This window comes from Gracilinanus agilis, chromosome 5, assembly GCF_016433145.1.
Source record: "Gracilinanus agilis isolate LMUSP501 chromosome 5, AgileGrace, whole genome shotgun sequence".
Taxonomy (NCBI): Eukaryota; Metazoa; Chordata; class Mammalia; order Didelphimorphia; family Didelphidae; genus Gracilinanus; species Gracilinanus agilis.
Window position 1 is genome coordinate 73,433,298 of NC_058134.1, and position 23,041 is coordinate 73,456,338.

General features: G+C 37.9%; 1 protein-coding gene across 1 annotated transcript in view; it reads left to right on the top strand.

Moving 5' to 3' along the window:
* The first annotated feature begins 4,170 nt into the window (after positions 1 to 4,170).
* Positions 4,171 to 23,041, top strand: part of CCDC7 (coiled-coil domain containing 7) — a 305,131-nt gene continuing 286,260 nt past the window's right edge. Inside the window, exons 1-2 of the mRNA XM_044678170.1 lie at positions 4,171 to 4,386; positions 4,922 to 5,014. Coding sequence (XP_044534105.1) covers positions 4,171 to 4,386; positions 4,922 to 5,014 — 309 coding nt within the window. The remainder of the gene's footprint in view (positions 4,387 to 4,921; positions 5,015 to 23,041) is intronic.

Sequence of the window (23,041 nt, forward strand, 5' to 3'; positions counted from 1 at the left end):
TGTTGCCTCAACTCGTGGTAACAGTCCTAAGATAAATCTTTTGTCTGTTGAGAAGCTCACGGGCAGCTAGGGACTTGAGCCATTTCTAGTTCCATTTTTATCCTATGTAAATACTCAACTCCACAATCTTATTAGGGTTTTTTCTTTCCAAAGAAGCAAATAGCAACCCACCCATCCTTCCCATCACAAACTCTGTAAATGCAAATATCCAGTCTTCACAGTTCCTTTTGGGTCTGTCCAGCAAAACACTTCACAAACCATATGAAATGGTTCTGTTTAGGAGTTTATCACCAAAAGGCCTATTCCTATTGTTTTGGAATGTAAGCTAGCTAGCTTTCCTAGTCCAATAAAGGTTTTTTTCCCTTAAAACAGAGGAAGGATTCTTCTAGTGCTACTTCATTTATCATTCCAACGCAAAGGTAGTCTGTAGGAACCATTCTCATCTGAGGCAGTTATTAGGGAATATCACATTATTTGTCACAGTAACCTCTTTCCTTCTGATGTCCACCATTTTCCATTTTTGGCACTCTTCAGAATGTTCTTTCATTTTGTGTCTACTTAGATCACAGTCTATGCCAAAATAAGGGGAAACTAGGTAATACAGTAGCTAGAGGATCAGGCCTGGAGTCAGGAGGATGGGGGTTCAAATTTGGCCTCAGACACTCATTAGCTCTGTGACATGGACAGGTCACTTAACCTGAGATGCCTAGCCCTTGCTGCTCTTCTGTTTTAGAGTTGATACTAAGACAAAAGGTAAGGGTTTAAAAAAAATGGCTTGTTAGGATCTCCATCAATTCTCTTTTGTAAGACCTTATTTGTAATGTGTTGCAGAATTTAATAGATTGAAAAATGACTCCTTTTTTAAAATTCAAAGATATTTTATTTTCCCAATTACATGCAATGATTAATTTTCAACAAATATTTTCTGACATGAGAACCAAATTGTCTCCTTCCCTTCCCATTCCCTTCTTGGAGATTGTAAACAATTTGATCTGGGTTATACATATATTATCATGCAAAGCAAATTTCCATATTGTTCTATTTTGTAAGAGAATCATATAAAACCAAAATCCCCAAATAAAAACACAAATAACCTAAAATGAAAAGTAGTATACTTTGATGTGCATTCTGACTCCAAGAGTTCTTTCTCTGGAGATAAATATCATTTTTTGTCATAAGTACTTTAGAATTGTCCCATTGTATTGCTGAGAGTAACTAAATCTTTCACAGTTCATCATCATAAAATACTGCTGTAATGATGTCTAGTGTTCTCCCAGTTCTGTTTATTTTGCTCTGCATCAGTTCATGTAGATCTTTCCATCTTTTTCTGAAATGATCCTGCTCATCATTTCTTATAGCACAGTAGTATTCCATCATCATCATATACCACATATGCCATTCCCCAATTAATTGACATTCCTTTAAATGTCCAATTTTTTGCCACTATGAAAAGAGCTGCTATAAATATTTTTGTACAGGTAGGTCCTTTCCTCTTTTTTATGATCTCTTTGATATGTAGACCCAGTAGTGGTATTGTAGGATCAAAGGATCTGCACAGTTTTATAGCCCTTTAGGCTATATATTGCCCTCCAGAATGGATAGATCACTTCATAACTCTACCAACAATGCATTAGTGTCCCAATTTTGCCACATCTCCTCTAACATTTATTACTTTTCCTTACTGTCATATTGGCCAATTTGATAGTTATGAGATAGTACCTCAGAGTTGTTTTAGTCTGCATTTTTCTAATCAAGAGTAATTTAGAACAGATGGGCAAACTACAGCCCCCTGAAATGTTCTATCTGGCCCCTTGACATTATTCGTAATCTGACGAATACAATGAGTAGGATACAATACAATGACATTTCCAAAGAGTTGGCTTAGAAACAGACTGACAGATGAGCATTTCCTTTCCTTTGGCCCCCTCTTTAAAAAGTTTGCCCATCACTGATTTAGAACATTTTTTCATTTGATTATTGACACCTTTGATTTAAAAATGACTTCTTATTGACATAGGCATCATTCTTACATCGTGTCTATAGTAAGATATTAACTTTGTAAATTTTTATATACCTACATATGTATATGTCTCACTAGCTAGAATAAAAGCACCTTTGGGGCAGTGACTGTTTCATTTTTGTATCATTATCACTTAGCACAGTCCCTGGCATATAGTAGGTGCTTTAAAATGCTTGTAGTGTGATTGAATGCCAACTCATTAAATGAGCCATTGACCCTACCTAGCTGATTAAATAGATCCAATTAGAATCATATTAAATTTTCATTCCATCAAGATCTGTCAAATACATATTTTGATAAATCATAGCTATATTCTCATTTGTAAAACTAAGAAGACAAATTACAGAAACAATTTATAAACTATGATGATGATCCTTAACAAATATTCCTCTTTCCTGGAACCAGAACCCAGGTTTCCCTTAATCTTCCACATCTAGAGAAATTCTTAGCACAAATGTGTCCTGACCTACAGATTTGTCAACTATGGGTTGTTCTCCATTACACCTAATTCAAAGGCTAAGTCCTCTAAATCACCTTAATCAGAAGACTACAGAACTCCCTGTTCAAATGGCTTCTTTTTCTTTATTATCAAAGTTAGCATATTCCTTTTGGTATTTAAACTTCCCTAGTTCCCACCCTCTTTTTTTGGTTCTTCTGACCAACAGATCTGATACAGTGGTTTTAGTCAGTATAATGTTCCAAAAGCAAGTTACTTGGCATAAAATTTGAGTCCATGAACTTGAATGGGGGAAACCTACTTTATTTCTGTATAATTGGCTTTCTTTGTAATCCTATGTATTTTATGCATTTAAAAACATTCAGAGAAGGGATCAGTAGGTTTCAACAGATTGGTTAGTTCATGAAGTAAAAAAGGTTAGGATCTTCATATTTTGCCAATTAATGTTTCTTAATTTGAGAAGTATGAATTTAAGCTAATTTTACTTTCTGACTCTAAGCTTGATTAGTAAGCAAACATTTCTTTGAAGTACCCAGCTTTGTGAATTTTTCAAAGTCACAGTGCTTTGCAAATCTGTCTCATCTTCAAATAGCATTCTCAGTTGTTTTTTTTTTTTTAAACCCTTGTACTTCGGTGTATTTTCTCATATGTGGAAGAGTGGTAAGGGTGGGCAATGGGGGTCAAGTGACCTGCCCAGGGTCACATAGCTGGAAGTGGCTGAGGCCGGGTTCATTCTCAGTTTTGCTAGATTCTCTTTCTAGCTTTGTGATTTAATTTTAAAAGTAGCTTTTCTAGTTTGTTCAGTTGTTTCTGGTCTTACTTGAAAAACTATAATTCTGATTTATACCTCTTAGCAAGTCATAGCTTTATTTTTTTTCCTGCAACTTGCAAATATTGCCCTTGTTTACTACAATGTATTTGGAAGAGTTAAATCTTAAGGTTTTCTTGGTGAGGTTCCTCTGAATTCTTTGAATTTGTTTTTGATAATTCTGTAAAGTGTGTGTTTTTTTTTAAACCCTTACCTTCCGTCTTGGAGTCAATACTGTATATTGGCTCCAAGGCAGAAGAGTGGTAAGGGTAGGCAATGGGGGTCAAGTGACTTGCCCAGAGTCACACAGCTGGGAAGTGTCTGAGGTCAGATTTGAACCTAAGACCTCCTGTCTCTAGGCCTGGCTCTCAATCCACTGAGCTACCCAGCTGCCCCCAGTGTTTTTTTTTTTTTTAATGATTTCTTAGAATATCGTGCTGAGATACTTTCCTTTTTCTAAATTTCTGAAATTCTAGTAGTACTTTGATTGCTGGGTCTTGAATTCTTCCTCTAGAACCATGACTTCTCTGCATGGCATATATCTTATCCTCTCAGTAATTGAGCCATTTTCCATTTTCTGTATTTTTTTGATTTTTCTAGAATTTTCTTTTCTATTGTAGTGAGTCTCTTTGTTGCTTTATGTGTCTTTTCTGATTTTCTAATGTTCTTAATATTGATCATTATTATAATAATTTCCTCCTGATCATATATGGCATATTCTAACTCCATTTCCTGAGATGACTTTCTTAGTAATCAAACATAGTTTTCTCTGATTATTTTAATCTTCTTTCTACAGGAAGAACAGGAACCTACCATCTAAACTTAGAAAGATACGTCAAAAACCAAGTGAAGCCATCAAATCCTAAAACTTCTTTTTGTCTAGACATGGAACATTTAGAAGTGGATTCAAAAAAAGTTTTTCCTAAAGCAAAGAAAAGGAGTATCCCAAAAGTTACACAGGAACCTGAACCAATGATTCTGGCCCCTCCACCTACAGGAGAATCAATGCTAAAGCATGCTATTGCTATTCCATCTGAAAATCCAGATAATGTTCTAGATGATGAACAGATTGTTAGGCTAGTTACTAAACATCTTACACAGGTAAGAAACTCTCTAAAACAATTGCAATTTTTTTGATTTCTGAATTTCTTTTATAACTCTTGCTTTCCAGGGCCCTGTTCTGTTTTCCAAACCAAAAAAAAGGTCTAGTTCATTTGACTACTTCCTTTGGAATTGTAGATAGAATATGGATTATTATTATTATTTTATCTGGAGATAAACTTCCAAACTCCTTGAGGGCAGGGACTGTTTCATTTTTGTTTTGTGTCCTCGTTGCCTAGCATAATATCTTGTACACAGTAGGAACTTTAAAAATGCTTGCTTTTTTGCTGGATCTGAAAGTGTTTGAGGGTCGTGGTTTGGAGGCAATGAAATATACTAAGCTGAAATGAACTTAGATAATTACTTTAACCGGGAACCGTGTCACTGGAGAGAATTAACTGTGCCACTAGATGAGACAACTGCCTATGCAAAAATACATCTTCTCTTGGTTGGTTACATGTCTGTTTAGGTATATTTTAATTGAAATTAAATTTTGTAATCATATTATTTTATTATTGTTGTTTTTGTTTGGCAGATTGCTTCTAATTTAGAAAAAACTTATGGATTTGATATTGACCGTCGTTGGACAGAGAAAGCAGCAAAGTCAGAAGGAGAAGAAAGGACACTTGTATGTATATGTAACCTTTGTTGCCAAGGCATTAATGTAGTAATAAATCAGGTTTTCTTTTGCAGTTCAGATTTATAAACAGAATGAACCCTCACCTGGAACACTAACCATAGTAGAACACTCAGTAGTGCTAGCTCTGGCAAAGAGATGCCCTGGTGAAACTGTCCTTTTCCATGTGCAGAATTCAGTAATTTACGTCTCTAAAGTCACTCAGGTCTAGAGGGATGGACTGATGTATCCAGGATCCACTGGCTACCCAGACAATACTTCAGGGATATTATCCACCAGGATCTTCTGTGCTGTCCCAAGACAAGATTTTCTGGTTGGCTAGATGATTGCAGTGTCTTCTTTATACCTACCTGCTGCCTTTTCAGAGACTGCCCTTCTGAGTCCATCATTTTACCTCCCTCTCCACTGGTTGTTTATGAGTCTTTGGGTCTATATTTCACCTAGCAGTGTGGTGACAGTAAGCTTTTTCCAGGATATTCAGCAGCAGTCTTCTGAAATGAAAGATATTTCCTTTGACTTTTTAATTCTTAGTTAGGTCATTAGTTCCCAACAGTTTGATCATAATCCAACAGTTGATCTTGAAATTTGCCTTACATGGTTTACTTCTCTTTTCACTGCTTGCAAAAATTCTCCATGAAGAAAGGAGCATGAACCAGGCTATTGTCACAGAGCTCTGTATGAGACTTGTAAAGATTAACAGCTGAAAGCTCTGCCTTAGTTCCATTGCCATCATCTATTTCTTACATCATGTAATACTTCTATCTAAAAATAACAACAAGACTTAAGTGAATTAATCCTCTCCACTGCCTTTAGACAAGTCTTCAGGATTTCAAAAAATATATGGTGCTTCCCAGTTCAAAGAAGACTTTTACATTTATTCTCACTTGATTTCAGCAAACCTGTGACATAGGTAGGACAGGATTGTTATTCTAGCTTAACAGATGATATTCAGACTCAAAGACTTAATATAACTTGCCCAAGGTCACATAGTTAGTAAATGGCAAAACCAGAACTTGAACTCAGATCTTCTCACACTAAGTTCAGTGCTCTTTTTACACACCTCTTCTAAGTTTAGGATGGCCAGCAATCATGTAGCCTTGGCATGCTTCCTTGGTCTGTAGTTTAGCTAATTTTGTTTGTGCAGGGACTTAGAAGTGTCTTAGCTCATGCCCCGTGGTGTTCCATGATGAGGACAAACATGTCTTACACATTGTCATTAATAGATTCCTCCAAAAATTGATGTTAAGAGAAACACTTCAGCTAATGATTAGTTCTATAAGGAACAATATTATGAATGGAAGATACATTCTTGGATTGCCAAAGTTTATACTATTGGAGTTTGATAGTAGAGAATAGTAGAGGAGATTAGAAACTGCAAGTTGAAAAATGGGTAGTTCTACTAGCTTGGAAACTACAGGGTTTTTTTTTTTTGTGTCAGCGGTGCATGGTTGAGTTGGGGGGAGCCCATGGGAGACTATGCTGCCATGTTAGTGCTGCCTGGAGGTGGGTAACACAAGTAGCCAAAATATAAGACTCTGTGGAATCTGATTGTCAGACAATCAACTCCATGGCATTCTTTGAATTGTTTGCTTCCCAGTCTTATATAGACTTAGACTCTTTGCATTGCTTTCAGTATTTCCATTTTTCTCAGTGCTTGGATACTGGCAATCTATAGATGCTCTGTTACCACCCCAACCTCTTCTATATCCCCTCTTTAGAACTAGGTGGGGATTATCTTTACCTATTTGGAGCTTTGCCTAAACACTGGCCCTTGTATGTGCTGCAGCAGGATGTGACAATATTGGGTAGCTCCAGAGATGGATGGCTTGCAGTCATAATGACTAAAATGACATAATGACATAAAGCAGAGATGCTTGCTCTACTTCTTCTGGCAGTTAGGGTCCAGAGATTGTGGAACCATGATGGAAATAGCTTCAGGTCTCTGAAGAATGAACAGTACTGCAAACCTCTTTAGATTACAGTTAGAAGCAGTGTTCTCTCAGATATTTTTGCCAGGTAGGTAAGAACCTCTTAGAGTTCTGGTCTCAATGCAGGTTATTTTTGGACCTCTATCTCCAAGGATTCCTCATTGTGCCAGGCCAAGGTGGAACTCGTGGTATCTTGCCTAGTAGAACAAGCTATACCCTCTGCTGCTCTTTTACAAATAGCAAGTCATTTTTAGACTATGCAGGGGGGTGTCCAGGAGATTTTTGTAACTCTGTTTAGAACTGAAGTGCTTAACAAAGAACTTAGATAACACATGCCAATTTCTTATGAACACTTAGACAAGATTTGGTGTGGAAATTACTTTTGCCTTAGTGGAATAATTTTTGTAGGGCCTGGATATACCTTTATAACATGAATGAGTTTAGGTGGATATAGCTTCCAACTTGCCTGCGTTTATTCAATAATGTGTCTTCATTAAGACCCAACTTTGGTCATGGCCAAATCAGTAGTGGATATTCCATACTTTTCTAGCCCACCTGATAGAAAAGGAAGTGTACATTGGCAACAAGTCAGTATATAGTTCAGGAAGTACTATATCTTCTATTATACTACTATTCAGGCCCAGAAGTCTACTCAAGAAAGGAATCACACACAGGCCAGCTTGCCTGATGCTTTAGATGAAGGGAGAGTTAGACTCTGCCTTTACTTCTGTTTTTTAGACTGATCTTGGCTTTCCCCCATGGCTTTTGCCCCATTTGCTTTTGATCCTTAACTTGAAAATTTCAGGTTGCCAAATATTTTGGATATAAACTATAGTGGACTCTGGGGTGTCTCTGGGTATCATGGACTTATTATTGCCCTGAAATGTTATTGCCACTTTACTAGCAGTTATAACAGTGAAGACACCCACATCATTCTAGATCCGTAACCCAAAAGATTCATCACCCATGAATTTGACTTAAATATGTATTTTAAAACCCTAACCTTCCATATTAGAATCAATACTGTGTATTGGTTCCAAGGCAGAAGAGTAGTAAGAGCTAGGCAATGGGGATTAAATTACTTACTCAGGGTCACACAGTTAGGAAATACCTGAGGCCACATTTGAACCCAGGACTATCTGTAGGTCTGTCTATTCACTGAGTTGCCTAGCTGCCCCATATATATATACTTAATATTTGAATATTTAATAGTTTTAGAATTGTTCTTAAAAGTGAACATGTGAAACAAATTAAAAAGTAAACAATGACAAAGGAGCCAATGTAAGACACCTATCCCTGTTTCTTAAAAGTCTGCAAACATTTGTGTATCTACTTAAAGATAATGAGTGCTCTAAATGACCAGAAACTCAAGTCATTTAAAATTGTTTTAACTTCATAGCTCTTAATTCTAAAAATTCACTTAGGAAGGCAGACTTCCATCTTGAAAGCTAAACAGACACTTAAGCAGTGACCCATTTTACATCTCTTGCTTGCTAGGATTATAGAATTTTCAGTTGGGCTGACATTGTGTTTACTATCAATCTAGTAGTTGGCCCTACCATTGTAGTTTTCAGGGATGAATCCCTGCCCAGAGCTGTAGAGCACCTCATCTCTGATAGTTCCTTTTAACTGCATATACTTGAATCTTGAAGGGAATGCTGTTAGAGAAAATAGAGGCAGCTGTGGGGATACAGAAAGGAACAGACCTTGTTCCCTGTCCTTCTTGAGTACCTGGGATGTTGGTCTGTTGGGTCTGGAATAGAAGGAATGGAACATTGTCTTTTCAAGTCTGAAGGATCTTGGTGCTTACTTGAGTTCTCTGTTGTGAAGAATGTGTATCCACATGTTCCCATTCCTGGTTTGAGAGAGAAAGGGAAAAGATGACTTAGTGTGGTTTAAAAATATTTTGACTTTTTTGTCAGATGCTAATTAGAAACTTCTTTGGTAATGAAGGCAGTAAATAAAATGAATACCTGGTTGCCTCATTCAAGGACAATGTGGTATAGGGGTTAAAGTGTTGAACTTTGAGTCAGGAAGATCTGGGTTTGAATCCCACCTCAGACTCTTAATAGTTGAGTGACTCTGGATAAGCCATTTAACCTCTGAACTTCAGTTTTCTCTTCTGTAAAATGGGGATAATAATAGCACCTACCTCACAGGGTTGTTGTGAGGGTCAAATTAGATAATGTATGCAAAATGTTTTGCAAACCCTAAGAGTATCACTATTATTATTTTTAGTATATATAATATTATTACATATTATAATATATAATTATATGTTACTAACCTATTGCTGTTATTGTTCAGAGTGTTATATAAATGTCAGCTGGATGAATTCACAAATTCTAGATTAGAATATGGGAAGCATTCACTTTTCTGTGAATATAGTATGCACAGAAACTCTTCCCCACTTCAGGTAGCAGCGTGCTAGGAAGATTTTATTACCTGAACATAGAAACTCAATAACACAGTAAAACAAAGAAAACAAAATCAGCTGCCTGTGTTAAACTTATTGTGGAAGCTATCAGAGGATAAGAAACAAAGGGAAGCAAGGCAACAGGGGACTTAGGGGAGCTCAGGGCATTGTGGAATCTAGAAGAGCTTCTAATAGTTGTTGACAGTAAATAATTGTATGTGAATAAGAACTTAAGCCAGAAGTTTACCTTGAGTTTATTGCAAAACCTGGACTAGGTGCAGTATGTGTGGCAGGAGATGGCAGGATGTTCAGTGTGATTTGGGGGGACATTTTAGATCTCCAAGGGTCTTTCTACCTACTCTTTCAGAGGAGCCAAGACACTGGTGAGGGGCCTCTTAGTCTAGTCATCTAGGCTCTTTGGTGCTGCTTGAGTATGAAGACAGTCTTTCAGAAGATAAAAGCATTCACATATTCTTTCACACTGGCATTCCTGTGTGAAAGGCAGATTTACTATCAGTATCTTACATAGTTTTTGGTGATAATAGTGACTGGTTCTCTTCTCACAATTTGGGAGTAAAAGTATCTTATTAGGCTTCTAGAGACTGGACTTGTGAGTGAATGCAATTTTGAGTCAGTTTTGAATTCTTTTGATTCTGGTATTCTTCTACTTGATCCTGTTGATGGTAGTGACATTCCTTTCTTTATAACCAGAGAAGGCAGATGCCGTCACTTGGTTGATGTTAGATGGACCCCTATACTTCTTCTTGGTTGTGATAACATAAAAGTAGGGTGTCATTGATGTTTAGGGCTGGGTATTCAATACTGCAGGTTCATGTAATGCTTATACTGGTCATCCGGGGAAAAGGTGCTGTTTTCTTCTAATAGCCTATTTGCCAAACTCCAGTAAGCTGTACTGCATTCCATGATGGCAGATGGCTCAAAGGCATCTCAAATACTGTTCTTGAGGATTCATGAACCACAATTCTGGAGCTCATAAGAGTTGTTGGTCAGCTGAGCTCAAGTATGCAGATACTGCATCTCACACTACAGCTTGAGATAGATCTTCACCTAGAGACAGTTTCTGCAGAGTCCAAGTCTTTTCTGAGAGCAAGTGGACCCATGGTTGCTGTCTGTTAACCAAGTGCTTGACCTGTTGTGATACTCTTTGAGTTTTCCCTGTAGCTCCCATCACTTACACTGAACTTACTATTTTACTGCCCCCAAGAGATGATTTTAATACTGATCTCATTGCTCCACTGCCTATTAGAGGTGGATATATTTCCTCTCCTACTTTTATCATCACATGAGGTTCAATAATCTCAGGCTGTTGGAAAACCTGAACCATTGGTGCTTGCAATTCTATCTTTCCCAGATCCCACTCCTGCTCTGCTATGTAAGTAATATTAACTGCTACTGAGCTTTGTTTTGGGGATTCATTTTGCAACCCATTCATTTGGGGAGATTTGGATATTGTGTGATTGAACTTTTTGACATTAGGGTACAGTGTAGATTTCTTTACTATATCATTAATATATCCCTTTGCTTTATCATCCCTGTTGTTTATGTCTACAGGAGGTATGCTCATTTGGTCTTTAGAGATATTATTGATTGTTCCAACCTTGGGCCTTTCTACTATTTGAATAGATGTCTTTTCCTTCACTTCAATTAAAGATTTCGTTTTAGAGGAGTCAGAGCACAACAAGATCTTTGAATCATTTACATTTGCTTCTTCATTTTGCTCTGGACCTTCAGTTCCTATCCTATGGTTTTTTTTGTCTCTGTTATGTTACTTTAATTCTGTGCTGAGATCTCTTTTGCTTCACTATTACTAGAAACTATTTCTTTGTATTCTTTACCTTCTAAATTATTGTTCACTGATAACTGTATTGTTTGTGTTCTATTCTTTATAACATTATCTCTATCCCCTTCCTCTCTTGTTTCTTTTATCACTGTTCCATACACCTTACACTTTATTTCACTAATATCTTTTTGCATTTGCAATTCTTCCTCTTTTTGTGAGTCAGTTTTATATTTTATCTTTTTACCCACTGTTTTTATCCCAATGTCTTTTTCCTCAATATTATTTTCTCCATTCGTTTTCACATCATCATTTGTTTCTTCTACACCTACTATATGGCTTTATAACTGGCTTTGCTTGTTATTACCAGCAACCACTGCAGAAAACTTAGGTCTTTCCCCCTGTTGGATGAATTTTCTCATAATTTCTAAGTCAGGGGCTTGGGCTCCCAAAGTCATACAGACATGGGAACAACACTTTTTCTTTGTCTGTGTATTGCTATTATAAGTTGAGTTATTTTTCGATGATTCCTTCCTATCATTTACTGTATCCAATTGAGCTTTAAGTCTGCAATTTCTCATTATGTGGCCCACTTTTCCATGTAGGAAGCATTTCAGTAAATTGGTCTATTTTGCCCCAATTCTCTTCTAGGTCTATATGCTTGCAGAGTTGCCAGATTTTCAACATCATCTATTTCTTTTTGTCTCAATTTATTATTGGCTTCCTTTAACTGTGTCCTGAGCTCCCGTGCTAATTTGTCACGTTGCTCATATAGATGTTTCTTCTCCCCAGTTAAAATATAGGTAGCCATTCTCTTTAAATCCTCTAACCCTAGAGATTCCCAGTCTGGACAATGGAGGCAGAAGTATGACCTGCCTGGAAGACAAGTCTCTTTTATAAATTGTCTCCTGATATGTTAGAGATTTTGCTCAGACAGATCTGTAAACCCGAGAACATTCTCTTTTGTTTCCACCATCCGATCAAGAAATGTAGAAGGATGTTCCCCATTTTCCTGCTTTGATCTTTATATTGGTGACCCAGATGGAGAGGGATCAGGTGAGAAAGAGAGATGGGTCAGTGTGGTAATTCTTCCTTCTCCCATGGTGCCAATAATACTGGGGTAATTGAAGGGGATTTAACACAGATGGTGGATGACCAGGGAAAGTGTGCTGGCCCTCAAAGGTTAGAGGGAAAGCTTCCCCACCAGATGAGGTATGTGGTGACCCAGTTAGATCTTGCCCAGAATCAGGGTTCACACAAGCCTCCCCCCAGGCTGGTTGTCAGCACCATAGGGGGATCTGGCTCAAAGATGGATTCAGCCATGTAAAGCTGTTGGACCTCCTTCCCCTCTTGTCTCTCAATAATTCTGGAATGCTATCTGACTGCTAAAAGTATTTATTAAGAATATCAGGGTGATTGATTGATAAGGGCGGTGGTCAGAGGAAATAGGTCCCCCTAAATGTCTAACCCAAGGTCCATCACTTTGGGGAGTCAATTCAGTCTCCTACCCAAAGCTTCTCCATCCCTTCCCTCTATCTCTATTTCTAGTCTATAAGTTATAGTTATAATTCTGTTGAATAGGGTCTCTCTGTAAGTTAAGGGATAGGTTGAGGGGTTTTGAGGATCTGCTCCCAGATAGAGTCCAGAATCCCTAATGGACAGGATGATTTAGTCTTGGTTGTGGGAATATGTCCGCTTGACAGAGAACAGGGTATCTGGATTCAACTCCTGTTGGGGAAATCTACAGATTCGCCTTCAGTTCTCTCAGAGCTCCCTTGCTCCTTGTACCCTCCTTGAGCTCCCCAAACCAAAGACAAGTTCCTCTTGGTATCCTTCCCAGAATTCCCTGCTGTTCTCAACTGCCGTTCTTGTCTCATGCTTCTCTTGTGCAACATTCTATCCCCACCAAATTCTTTCCTTTACCCTCCATCCTTACATCTTTCAAACTTTCCCCATGTATCAGGGTGTTTAGAAAAAATTTTCATAACCTCTTAGTTGAAGCATTAAATAGATTATCCCTGCTACCACTGGTATGTATGATAAAAATCTGTCTAACCCAATTTTTAACTACTGGAAACTATCATAGTGGTTTGGGAGAAAGTAGATGTAATCAGGTATCATTATAAAGATAAAGCTGCAGCACATGTAAAGGAATTGGAACATTAATGCCATAACTGTAAAAATGGCTACTTCCTATTCCTGTACTGGCTTTGCCTCAATGAGTAGGCCCCTACCTACTTGTCACTACCCACTGTCTTCCTGACCCTCAAACTTATTAAAATAGGTAGGTTTGGAATCTAACTGGCTCAGCCAGCTGTTAAAAGGTAAATTGGGAAGCCTCTGAAAGATGGTTGTAATGGATGGTCAGGTTTTAATGTGACCTGACCTAACAGGATGCCTCCCCTCTGAGACAGAGATCAAAATGTGGATGTCTGTCTCTCTCTCTCTTACTTGAGGGTACAGTGTTATGAGGAAAATTAGGATTTTAGACATTTAGTGTAAATAGCACCCAGACTGTCAGATAAGACCCAAAGGTTCCAATGATAGAATAGTGGCAAGGAAGGAAATCTTTCCTGAGGACTCTGATATGGAAGGAACAGTGTGATGCTGTTTAACTGTCTCTAGTGGAGAGCCCAGGAGAGTTGATTTTTCTCTATCAAGGAATCATCTGTCCTGTGAGGAAGTGCGGGTGTGAGTATTCATCGCAGCTCTGAAAGGTGAACTCTCAGACGGAATCAGCTCTCTGCCTTCATTCTCCCTTTGGATTAATTTGCTGAGGATCTGTGTTCCTGGAAACCCTTGATCATCGCTGGAACAGAAGTGAACTCAGTTGTGATATATCCATTCCCCTTCTAGCCAATCAGGCTAAACTAGGCAGCCTGGGCTAGTATAATGTAGATCCCTGAGTTTTGTCCTTATATACCTAGTTTAGGGTGACCTCTCCCTACATCATCCTTTTGTTAGTCCTTCTTCACAATCCAGAGGGCTCATTATAGGTTAATAGGTAATCCCTAGCTGGGTAGGTCTGAAGTGACAGTTGTTCCCAGCTGTCTTCACTCATTTCCCAAGTCCTGTGTTTTGTGGGTATGGATATGATTCCCATTTGTATTTGTCTCAGTTATCCCTCTTCACCCAAACATTCCTCCTTCTCCCCTTCTCTAAACCCAGTGTTTAATTTACCCATTTACAGCTTGGCACCCTCCAGATGGGTTGAGAAGGGAGGAGGAAGTTACCTCTTGGGCAGTCAGTCTGTACTGGAAGTAGTTTGGACTTGAACATTCCATCTGAGCTTCCCAGTGGTTGGTTGAGGCTTGAACATTCTGAATCAATTGGTGAAGACTGCTCCCCCACTGAGCTCATTTATATATTGCAGGAGTTCTTCTATTACTCCTGAACTATTTTAAAGCCTCAGGAAAAGGGGGTCTTAACCATTTTCCTTGCTGTTTTTTCCTCTCTGGTATATTTTTCATCCCTGGTTTTTTTTTTTTTTTGGTTTGTGGTTATTGTTGTTAAATCTTGTTGTGTACCCTTATAAGCCAATCCACTGTGGTTATCATAACAGTACTGTTAGTGTAACAGCACCTGAACAAAATGGACTTTATGACTCCTGCAGAAAGAGCCATATCTGACCCTCAAAAGAGCCAGATATGGCTTGAGAACCATATGTTGCTGACCCCTGGGTTAGGCAGAAAGGTCAGGAAACACCTGCAACATTTCTTGATAGGATTATTGAAGCCACAGAGATACAATTAGGCCTAGATGTCCATGAAGATACCACCATAGACCATATCAAATGTATTTTTGTGAAAAATGCTGTTCCCCAGGTTAGAAGGTTTTTCATTGACCATTGTCCTTATTGGGAACTGTTTAGCCTTGATGAACTTAAGCAGAAGGCTACTTATGTGTTTGCCCAGGAGAAAAATAAAACCAATGATGAAAAAGATATTATAATTGAGAGTCTCTGGAAACAACTTAGAGAGGCAAATACTAAGGCCAAGGAAAAGGAGACTGGAGAAGCCCTACAAGTATGTAACTGGTGACCAAGAATGTTTCGTATAACTTGGTCAGGCAGGGCAGCTTCTACAAAACTTGGGGAGCAAGTGCCCTTTCAGGCTTCCTGAGCTGGGTCAGCTTAGATTGTATGATAAAGGGTAACACAACAACTGTGCCAGAGAGAAACAAACACCTCCGGAAAGAGGAATGTCAGTTTGCTAGGAATTTTACTTTTACCTAGCTTCCCTCAGTTTTTTCCCTCTGGGGCAGTCTGCAAGAGAGAGAGAATGTCAATTGTTTTGGGACTTGACTTTGCCCAAACAAAGTAGACTCTCCCTCTTTAAGATATCCCCAAGTTGATGTCTCCTTATGACCATTGATCTTGTTAAGTTTCTAATTTATTGAAGAGAATAGTGACTAGGTTGGATCAGGAAAGCAGGTAACAGGAATCCCCAGCTACCACCCTGATGACCAACAGTCTTCTGCCCTCAGTCACAGGTGAGGCAAACGTAAAAATCCTCTCTAATCTAGATAGCTTAATATCTAAACTAATCCCTAGACTAAGAAATCAGTTGAGTCACTAGGATATTAGCAGATTTGGATTAGTGGTTCACTGCTGGCTCAGTTCAGTCCACCCTCAGGGCAAAACCCCCTCAGGTAGAAGGAGATTTGATTGAGTCCACACAAGTAGATTTTCAAGGATTGAGGAATCAGATACAGGTTTTCACTAATTCTTCCACAGGAATAACTTTTAGTTCAGGATTTGCTGTGTTATTAGTATATAAATAACTGTTGTTTAAAATACAGAAATCGTGTGGGTAAATAACTCCTAGGTGGTTTGGGAAAGATGAGGAATGGGGAAAGTGGAGGAGAAAGGGAAACCACCAGGAAACCAGCTGGGTCTATCACAGTGGGTCCTTACTGTCAATTAGGTGCCAGGGAAAGGAGTAACAAGGAAGGTCTGTGTATAAAAGGGTTTAATAATAATCTGGGGACAGGTATGGAATGGATCAGGTTTTCTATCTTAAAAATACTAAGGGAATTTCCCCAAAGATTTGAGAGGAAATATCTACACTATCACTAATCTAACAAACTATAGTAACAGGTCCAGCTATAGTTTGGGATCTCACATGTGTCCAAAGATCTTCAGTGGATGAATTCAGCAGATCCTCAAAGATGTCCGGGGTAACTGCCATTTAAATCCAAGTTTAGAGATGAAGCTAGGATTATTGACATTCAGTGTCTACCACTGAAATGTTGCACCACTGCTTGGCCAATCTCCAGCAAACCAGGTCTTGATTGAAGATTCCGCTTGAAAATAGGCTCCACACACAGGAGAAAACAGGTTTCCCTTCTCTCCAGGAATTCAACTGTCTCCCTTCTCTGTGTCAGACACATAGAGTTCTCAAGCTGTCAGCAAGTTGTCTCTGTCCTCCTAAGCTAATCTAACTTTCCTTCTAACAGCTGGTGGAGTCCAAGAGAAAGGTCCAGAGCTGTTTCCCCCACAGAGTTCAAGCCCAGAAACCCCCAGACTCTGTCTCTTGTCCAGATTCTGTTGGCTCTCCCAGAATCCTCTCTCACCAACATTCCATCTCCTCGTCTTACTTTTTCCTGCGTCTGCATATTGCTTGAAATCATTCTGCAAATCCCTTTCCTCATAAGAGAGATCAGAATGGGTGACTGGGAGATTTTGCTCAACCTTGTCTAGTAAGACTCCCTCTCCAGGATAAAAACCAACCCAATAGTCTTCCCCTTCTTTCACTAATATAATAGATCTGACTGCTTTCCTATAGTTTATGATTATTTATTTAAATGAAGGATAACAAAGATAAGGTGAGGAAAGAGGGTTATTAGGTTTCCCTAAACTAATCACACAGATCAGTGGCAAGTCCTTCAGCCAAAGCTAGCCTGGAAATCCTTTCTGTATCAGACATATTCTTTTCTATGCTGACTAATCCTAGGCTAAATCCAAAAAGGAGTAAATCTCTAATTAACAACTGGCATAGATGAGAGGTCAGGCTTCAGGACTGATCCAACTTATCCTCTGGGTAAACCTTTTAAGGCAAACAGCAGTTTGATCAGGTCCACACAGGTCTTGCTTTATCAGTGAAACAGGAACAGTTGCAGAGTTTCAGTAGATTTCAGGATAAGGTAGGAATCTCACAGGAATGGATTTATTTCCAGTCTTGGACCAGGGTCTCTCTCCTCAGACTCCCAGAGCAGTTCTCCCCTAAGAGTTCATTGAACTCCCAGAAGCCCCTCTCTCTTGCCCTGTCTTCTCTGTTCCTCCACATTCCCTTGTATATCTTTCCAAAATTCCCTTTCCTCAGTTGTCCTCTTTCACGATGTCGAGTTTCCCAAGATCGATGTCGAGAAAATGTTGTGAACCTTAATACTTACCTTTAAATCTTAATCTATTCTATTAACTAATCCCCCAAAATAAAAAAAAAAACTCCCTCTACTCTACACTATTCTATATTCTACTTAACTATTCCTAATCCAGGGTTTTCCCAGGAAAGATATAGGTTAAGGTTGGGGTTTACATAAAGAATACAAAATACAACTTTTGAAACAGAAAACAAAGCTAACCAATGCTACTGCTACTGCTAACTATTCTTATAATACTAGACTAATAACAGAAAATTTCCTATCTATGACTTACTAATATAGTAAACCACTTAAATCCTTAAACTTTTCCGTTAAACACAATTCTAGCCTAAACTTTCACAAAAAAACTGTCTAACAAAAATTTCCCTGCTTATGCAGTTTAAATTCTATTCTTAACAACTCTGATAGTCTTATGTACTTTCTATACTAACCTTACTCCTACAGATAAATTGTTACAATAACTTGCCTTATCCTATTTTGTACATTGTCACTCTACAATTATGATACATATATATGTACAAGGTGCATATATATATATATGTATATATATATATATATATACAATTACACAATTACAAGAATCTATGTTACAATTATTTATAGTATATATAGGTCTTATGTACATATATATTTACAACAGTTTTTCAATTCTATCTATGCCCTGATATTAATCAATCAGAAAATCCATAGATTTTCGTATTCAATTAATATCTCATGGATCTAACTATTTACATGTAAATGGGTCTTTAAAAATAATTTTTCCATTTTGTAATTTGTCTAGTCTGTTTTATGTATATGTTGGATGTGATACTTACAACTTTTCTTCAGAAATCCACTTCTTACAGTTGCCTGTTGTGTCCCTTCTTTCTTCTGTGTTAAGTTCGTGTTGCATGTCCTAACATATTGTTAAAAGAGGAAAAGGGAATTCCTGGGATGATGTCATAATGGTTAGTTGGTTTGTGCTGGTGAACCAAGCCCAAGGATATTCCCCCTACCCCACCACCTGCAACTGGCCAGAGAGCTAAAGGCTGCCCTCTGTGCCTAACTGAATATGGTTATGGTAGTAGAAATTGTAGAGGTATGAATCAAATTAAGGAACACTGAAGCAATGGAGATGGATGTTTGGTTAGGGAATTTTGCGTTTTACCTAACCTTCCCCAATATTCCTTTCTGAATATACCCCTACCAGAGGAAAACAGTATCAGGTTACTTAGGATTTGACTTAACCCAAGAATGAAGAAAGGTTTCCCCCCAAATAAACCTTTTGTTCTTAAGCCATTACTACCCAAGTCTTCTTCAATTATCTGATTGTTAAACAACATTTGTATACGATAGAATAACAATGTATGAAATAAGGAAAGAGGTTAAACTGGAGTTCCCTAAGCTAAAGTCACAGAGAGAAATGCATACTCCTTTCAGCTTTGGCCACCAGCTGAAAAGATCAGCCTGGAAACTGTCTCAATCTTCTTGACTTTCTAATGCTGGCTAATCAAATACAGAGATCCGAATGCGGCAGGTACAGAGGAAGATGTTTCTCTATTCAGGACTGACACAACCTGCCCTTCAGGATAAAATCCTCTTGGGCAGCTGAATGTCTTGTCAGCCCATCAGGTCTACAGATACTGATAAACACAAGGTCACTTCACAGTCAATATGGGCAGTAGTAAAGATTGGGAAATCCTCTGGAAATGACAGGGATTCAATCCTGAGGTCATATTTGGAGCTCCTCTCAGTCCAGGGTTCAAAACTGAACTTCCCCAGTCACTTCTCCTCCCAGAAGTCTTTGCTTCCCCCAACTTTCTAACTTCCACTGGCTGTCATTCTTGCTTCATCAGCATTCCATCTTCACTCCCTGTCAAAATCCTTTCCTTCAGTATGAATATGTATGTTTGTGACTTTTGGCGCACTTTATTCTTATGTATGTCCTGGTTACTGTCTGTCCTCTTGCTATATACAAATATTCACAGTGTTCAGTGTCTTAAGTATCTATGTCAGCTCTCTAAAAATATTTGTCTTCTTTCTGTTCTTGTAGCTTTTCTTCCAGCTTTCCCTTTGGGCTGTTAGATCTTTGCCTTGTCTTTTCTTCTAGCCTTTCTCTTCTGCTGCTTTTGTCCCCTAATGCGCTTTCTGCTGGTTGTCAATACTTGACTGTTGTCTACACCTTCATCTTCTTCTGGAACTGTTTCAAGAACTTCTATCTCTCTTTTATCTATCTCTCTTGTTTCTGATGGATTTGTGCTCTCATTTTTGTCTTCCTCATGTCTATTTTCATTTTGATTTGTATCATGTGTATGAGCTTTCTGGATTTTGATTTTGGAACAATGTATCCAAGAATTTTTCCCTAAGACCTTCACAGAACTTAGAGTTGTGAGCAAAACTTCGAAAGGACTGACCCATTTTACCTCAGTAGCTGATTTTCTGTTAAATATTTTCACATAGACTTATTCACCTGGTGTTATTTTATGTAAAGAAAAATCCAAAGGTGTTGTTTGTTGGGTCACACCCTTTTCATGGAGCTTGCTAATCCTGGTTTGTAGTGCTTTTATATAAGTTGATAATTATTCACAAAATTTACATATATACATATATACACATATGACATATAGCTACAATATATACACAATACATACATGTATATCTACAACCTTTACATATATATACTTACACTATAATACAATTTACAATATGCACACCCTATTTACATTATTTTGTGATATGTGATCTGTATTATGTTATATATTCTTCATATAATGCATTTTTTTGTTATGTTTGTTGTATTTGCACTGTAATGTGTTAGTACCTTACCTTATTCTCTAATCTCATCTAGTTACTATTCCCTATCTCCTATTCTAAACTATCCCTATATTATTAGTATATTAGTCCAACAAAATACTAACTAAATAACTATTTTTTGTTAGCAACTATCCTTTGTTAGTACTTACTTATCCTATAACTAATTCTAATTTTGTTCATACAATTTGTATTAATTTGTATTCATACATTGTTTTATTCCATAAGGAAGACAATGTATCCTAATCTGTTTGTGTTTTTATATATCTGTTTTGCCATGTTGTTCTTTTGCTATGTTGTGCTGCAATATGTTACTGTTGGATGTATGACACCTACCAAAACTTCAGATCTCCTTCTTATCATGTTCCTTGAAAAAACTTCTCTTATCTCTTTTTCTCCTCTTCTCCTTTCCTCCACCAAAGTTCTTGATAGTAATATGTAATGATGAATGTATATGAGTATGTAGTGATACTATTTACGTTACCCAAAATCCTACCAAACCATTTAGTCCATTAGTTAGATGGTTAATCCTCTTCTTTGGAAATTCTTTCAAAACAAAGTCTTGATCAGTTAATTTTATAAGTTCATCAGTCTTAGTACAATGTTCATAAATCCTGCATCCTCTTCATCCATATCCTCTTCCATCTGAATGTCCTCTTCCACTGGAATGGTCCTCTCCTTACTGAACTTTCTGACTGCAAACTCAAATTGACTTAAGATCTCAATTTTTACACAATTTCTCCTCCTTCTCTTCTCCTTTTTCCTTCTTCTTTTTCTTCTTCTTTCTCCTTCTCCTTCATTAATAACAATTTCTACATTCTCATTATCTATACCATGTGCTAATTTAATATGGGAACAATGATACCATGAATCTCTACCCTAATACCTTTACTGAAGATGGCGAAACTAAATTGTATAAGGACCTACCCAACTCTGTTCTGTTGCTGATGTTTTTGCAAAATTTTTCACATACACCATATCACCTGGTTGAAAATTATGAAGAGAACAATCCAATGGACTAGATTGAATTAATACTCCCATATCTTGTAATTCTCTTAGCCTCTGCTGTAAAGCACTTCAATATGAAGCAATTTGACAATCACCTCCTAAGAGTGATGCATAAACAAACTTACAAGTCTTTGCCTATAGTGGCGCATGTGCAAAGAGCATTTCATATGATGATATATGTAATTTGTTCTTGGTCTTTTACATAGGTAAAACAAAGCTATGGGAAGAATATCTAGCCATTGGAGATGAGTTTAGGCACAGAGTTTTCCTACTATAGTCTTGAGTTCCCTATTCATATTCTCCACCTGACCTGAACTTTGTGGATGATAAGGAACATGATATTTAGGTGTTATTCATAGATTCTCATAGACTCTTCTAAGGATATCTTGAGTGAAATGAGATCCCTTATCTGAATCTATGGTTAGAAGTACACTAAACCTAGAAACAATTTCCTTAAGTAACACTTTCACCACAAAGCTTGCTGTGTTGGTATTTGATGGAAAAGCTTCCGGCCATTTAGTTAGTCTATCAACTATTACAAGACAAAACTTGTATCTTCCAGCTTTAGGGATACTGATGTAATCAATTTGCAAACTCTTGAATGGACTGTATGCTAAAGGTCTACCACACAAACCTTTCTTTCTGAATGCACTTTAAACTATTGGCAGACTGAACAACTATTGTACATCTTATTTGCAACAGTACTTATTCCAGGCATAATCCATTGCCTTTTGATGGAACCTACAACAGCTTGTGTACCAAAATGAACTTTTGTGTGGATAGCTTGACACAAATAGGTATATGAGTCCTTTGGTAACAACGGTTTTCCTGTATCAGTAATCCATGTCTCATGTTCTTTCTTGGCTCCAAATTTATCCTTCCATTTCTGGATTTCTGATCGATTTAATAGCTGTTAAATTCATTACATAAATTGGGCATACATTTTGGGCAGCATACTTTGCAGTGATATCAGCTCTGGGATTACCTTTAGAGACTGAATTTCTACCACAACTATGGCTTCTGCAATGGATTATTGCTAGCTGTTTAGGCTTTTGAATCACTTCTAACTACTCAGTTATTATTCCTGCATGTGCTGTTGGTTTTCCCAATGCAGTAATAAAACCTTGTTGTTTCCAGATCTTTCCTATTACATGGCAAACAGAGAATGTTTATCAAGAGTCTGTGTATATATTTGCACTTCTACCTTCAACTAGAACAGGGGTTGGCAACGTGGGCTCTCGAGCCATTTCTGGCTCCACCTCCTGACTGGCCAGTTTGGGCAGAGCCCCAGGATGTGCTCCAGGGGGCCCTTCAGTCCCTGCCCCATATTCCAGCGCCTTCCACCTCCATCCTCCTCCTTCCACAGGCGTTTATGGCTCTCACAGCCGAAAAGGTTGCCGACCGTTGAGCTAGAAGATAGACTTGCTTAAATGCCACTAATTCCGTAACTGTATACTAAGATTACTAGGTAATGAGCCATACCACAGTGTTTCAAATTTTGTGACAACTGCAGTTCCAGTACATCTTATTCCATTACAAAAATATGAAGAATCATCTGTGAATAATACCATATCTAGATTTTCGATTGGAGTGTCTTTAAAGTCCATCCTAGGCATATCCACTAGATCTACTACTTTAACACATTCATACAATGGTTCACTGTTCTTTGGCAAATCAGGAAGAAGTGTAGCTAGATT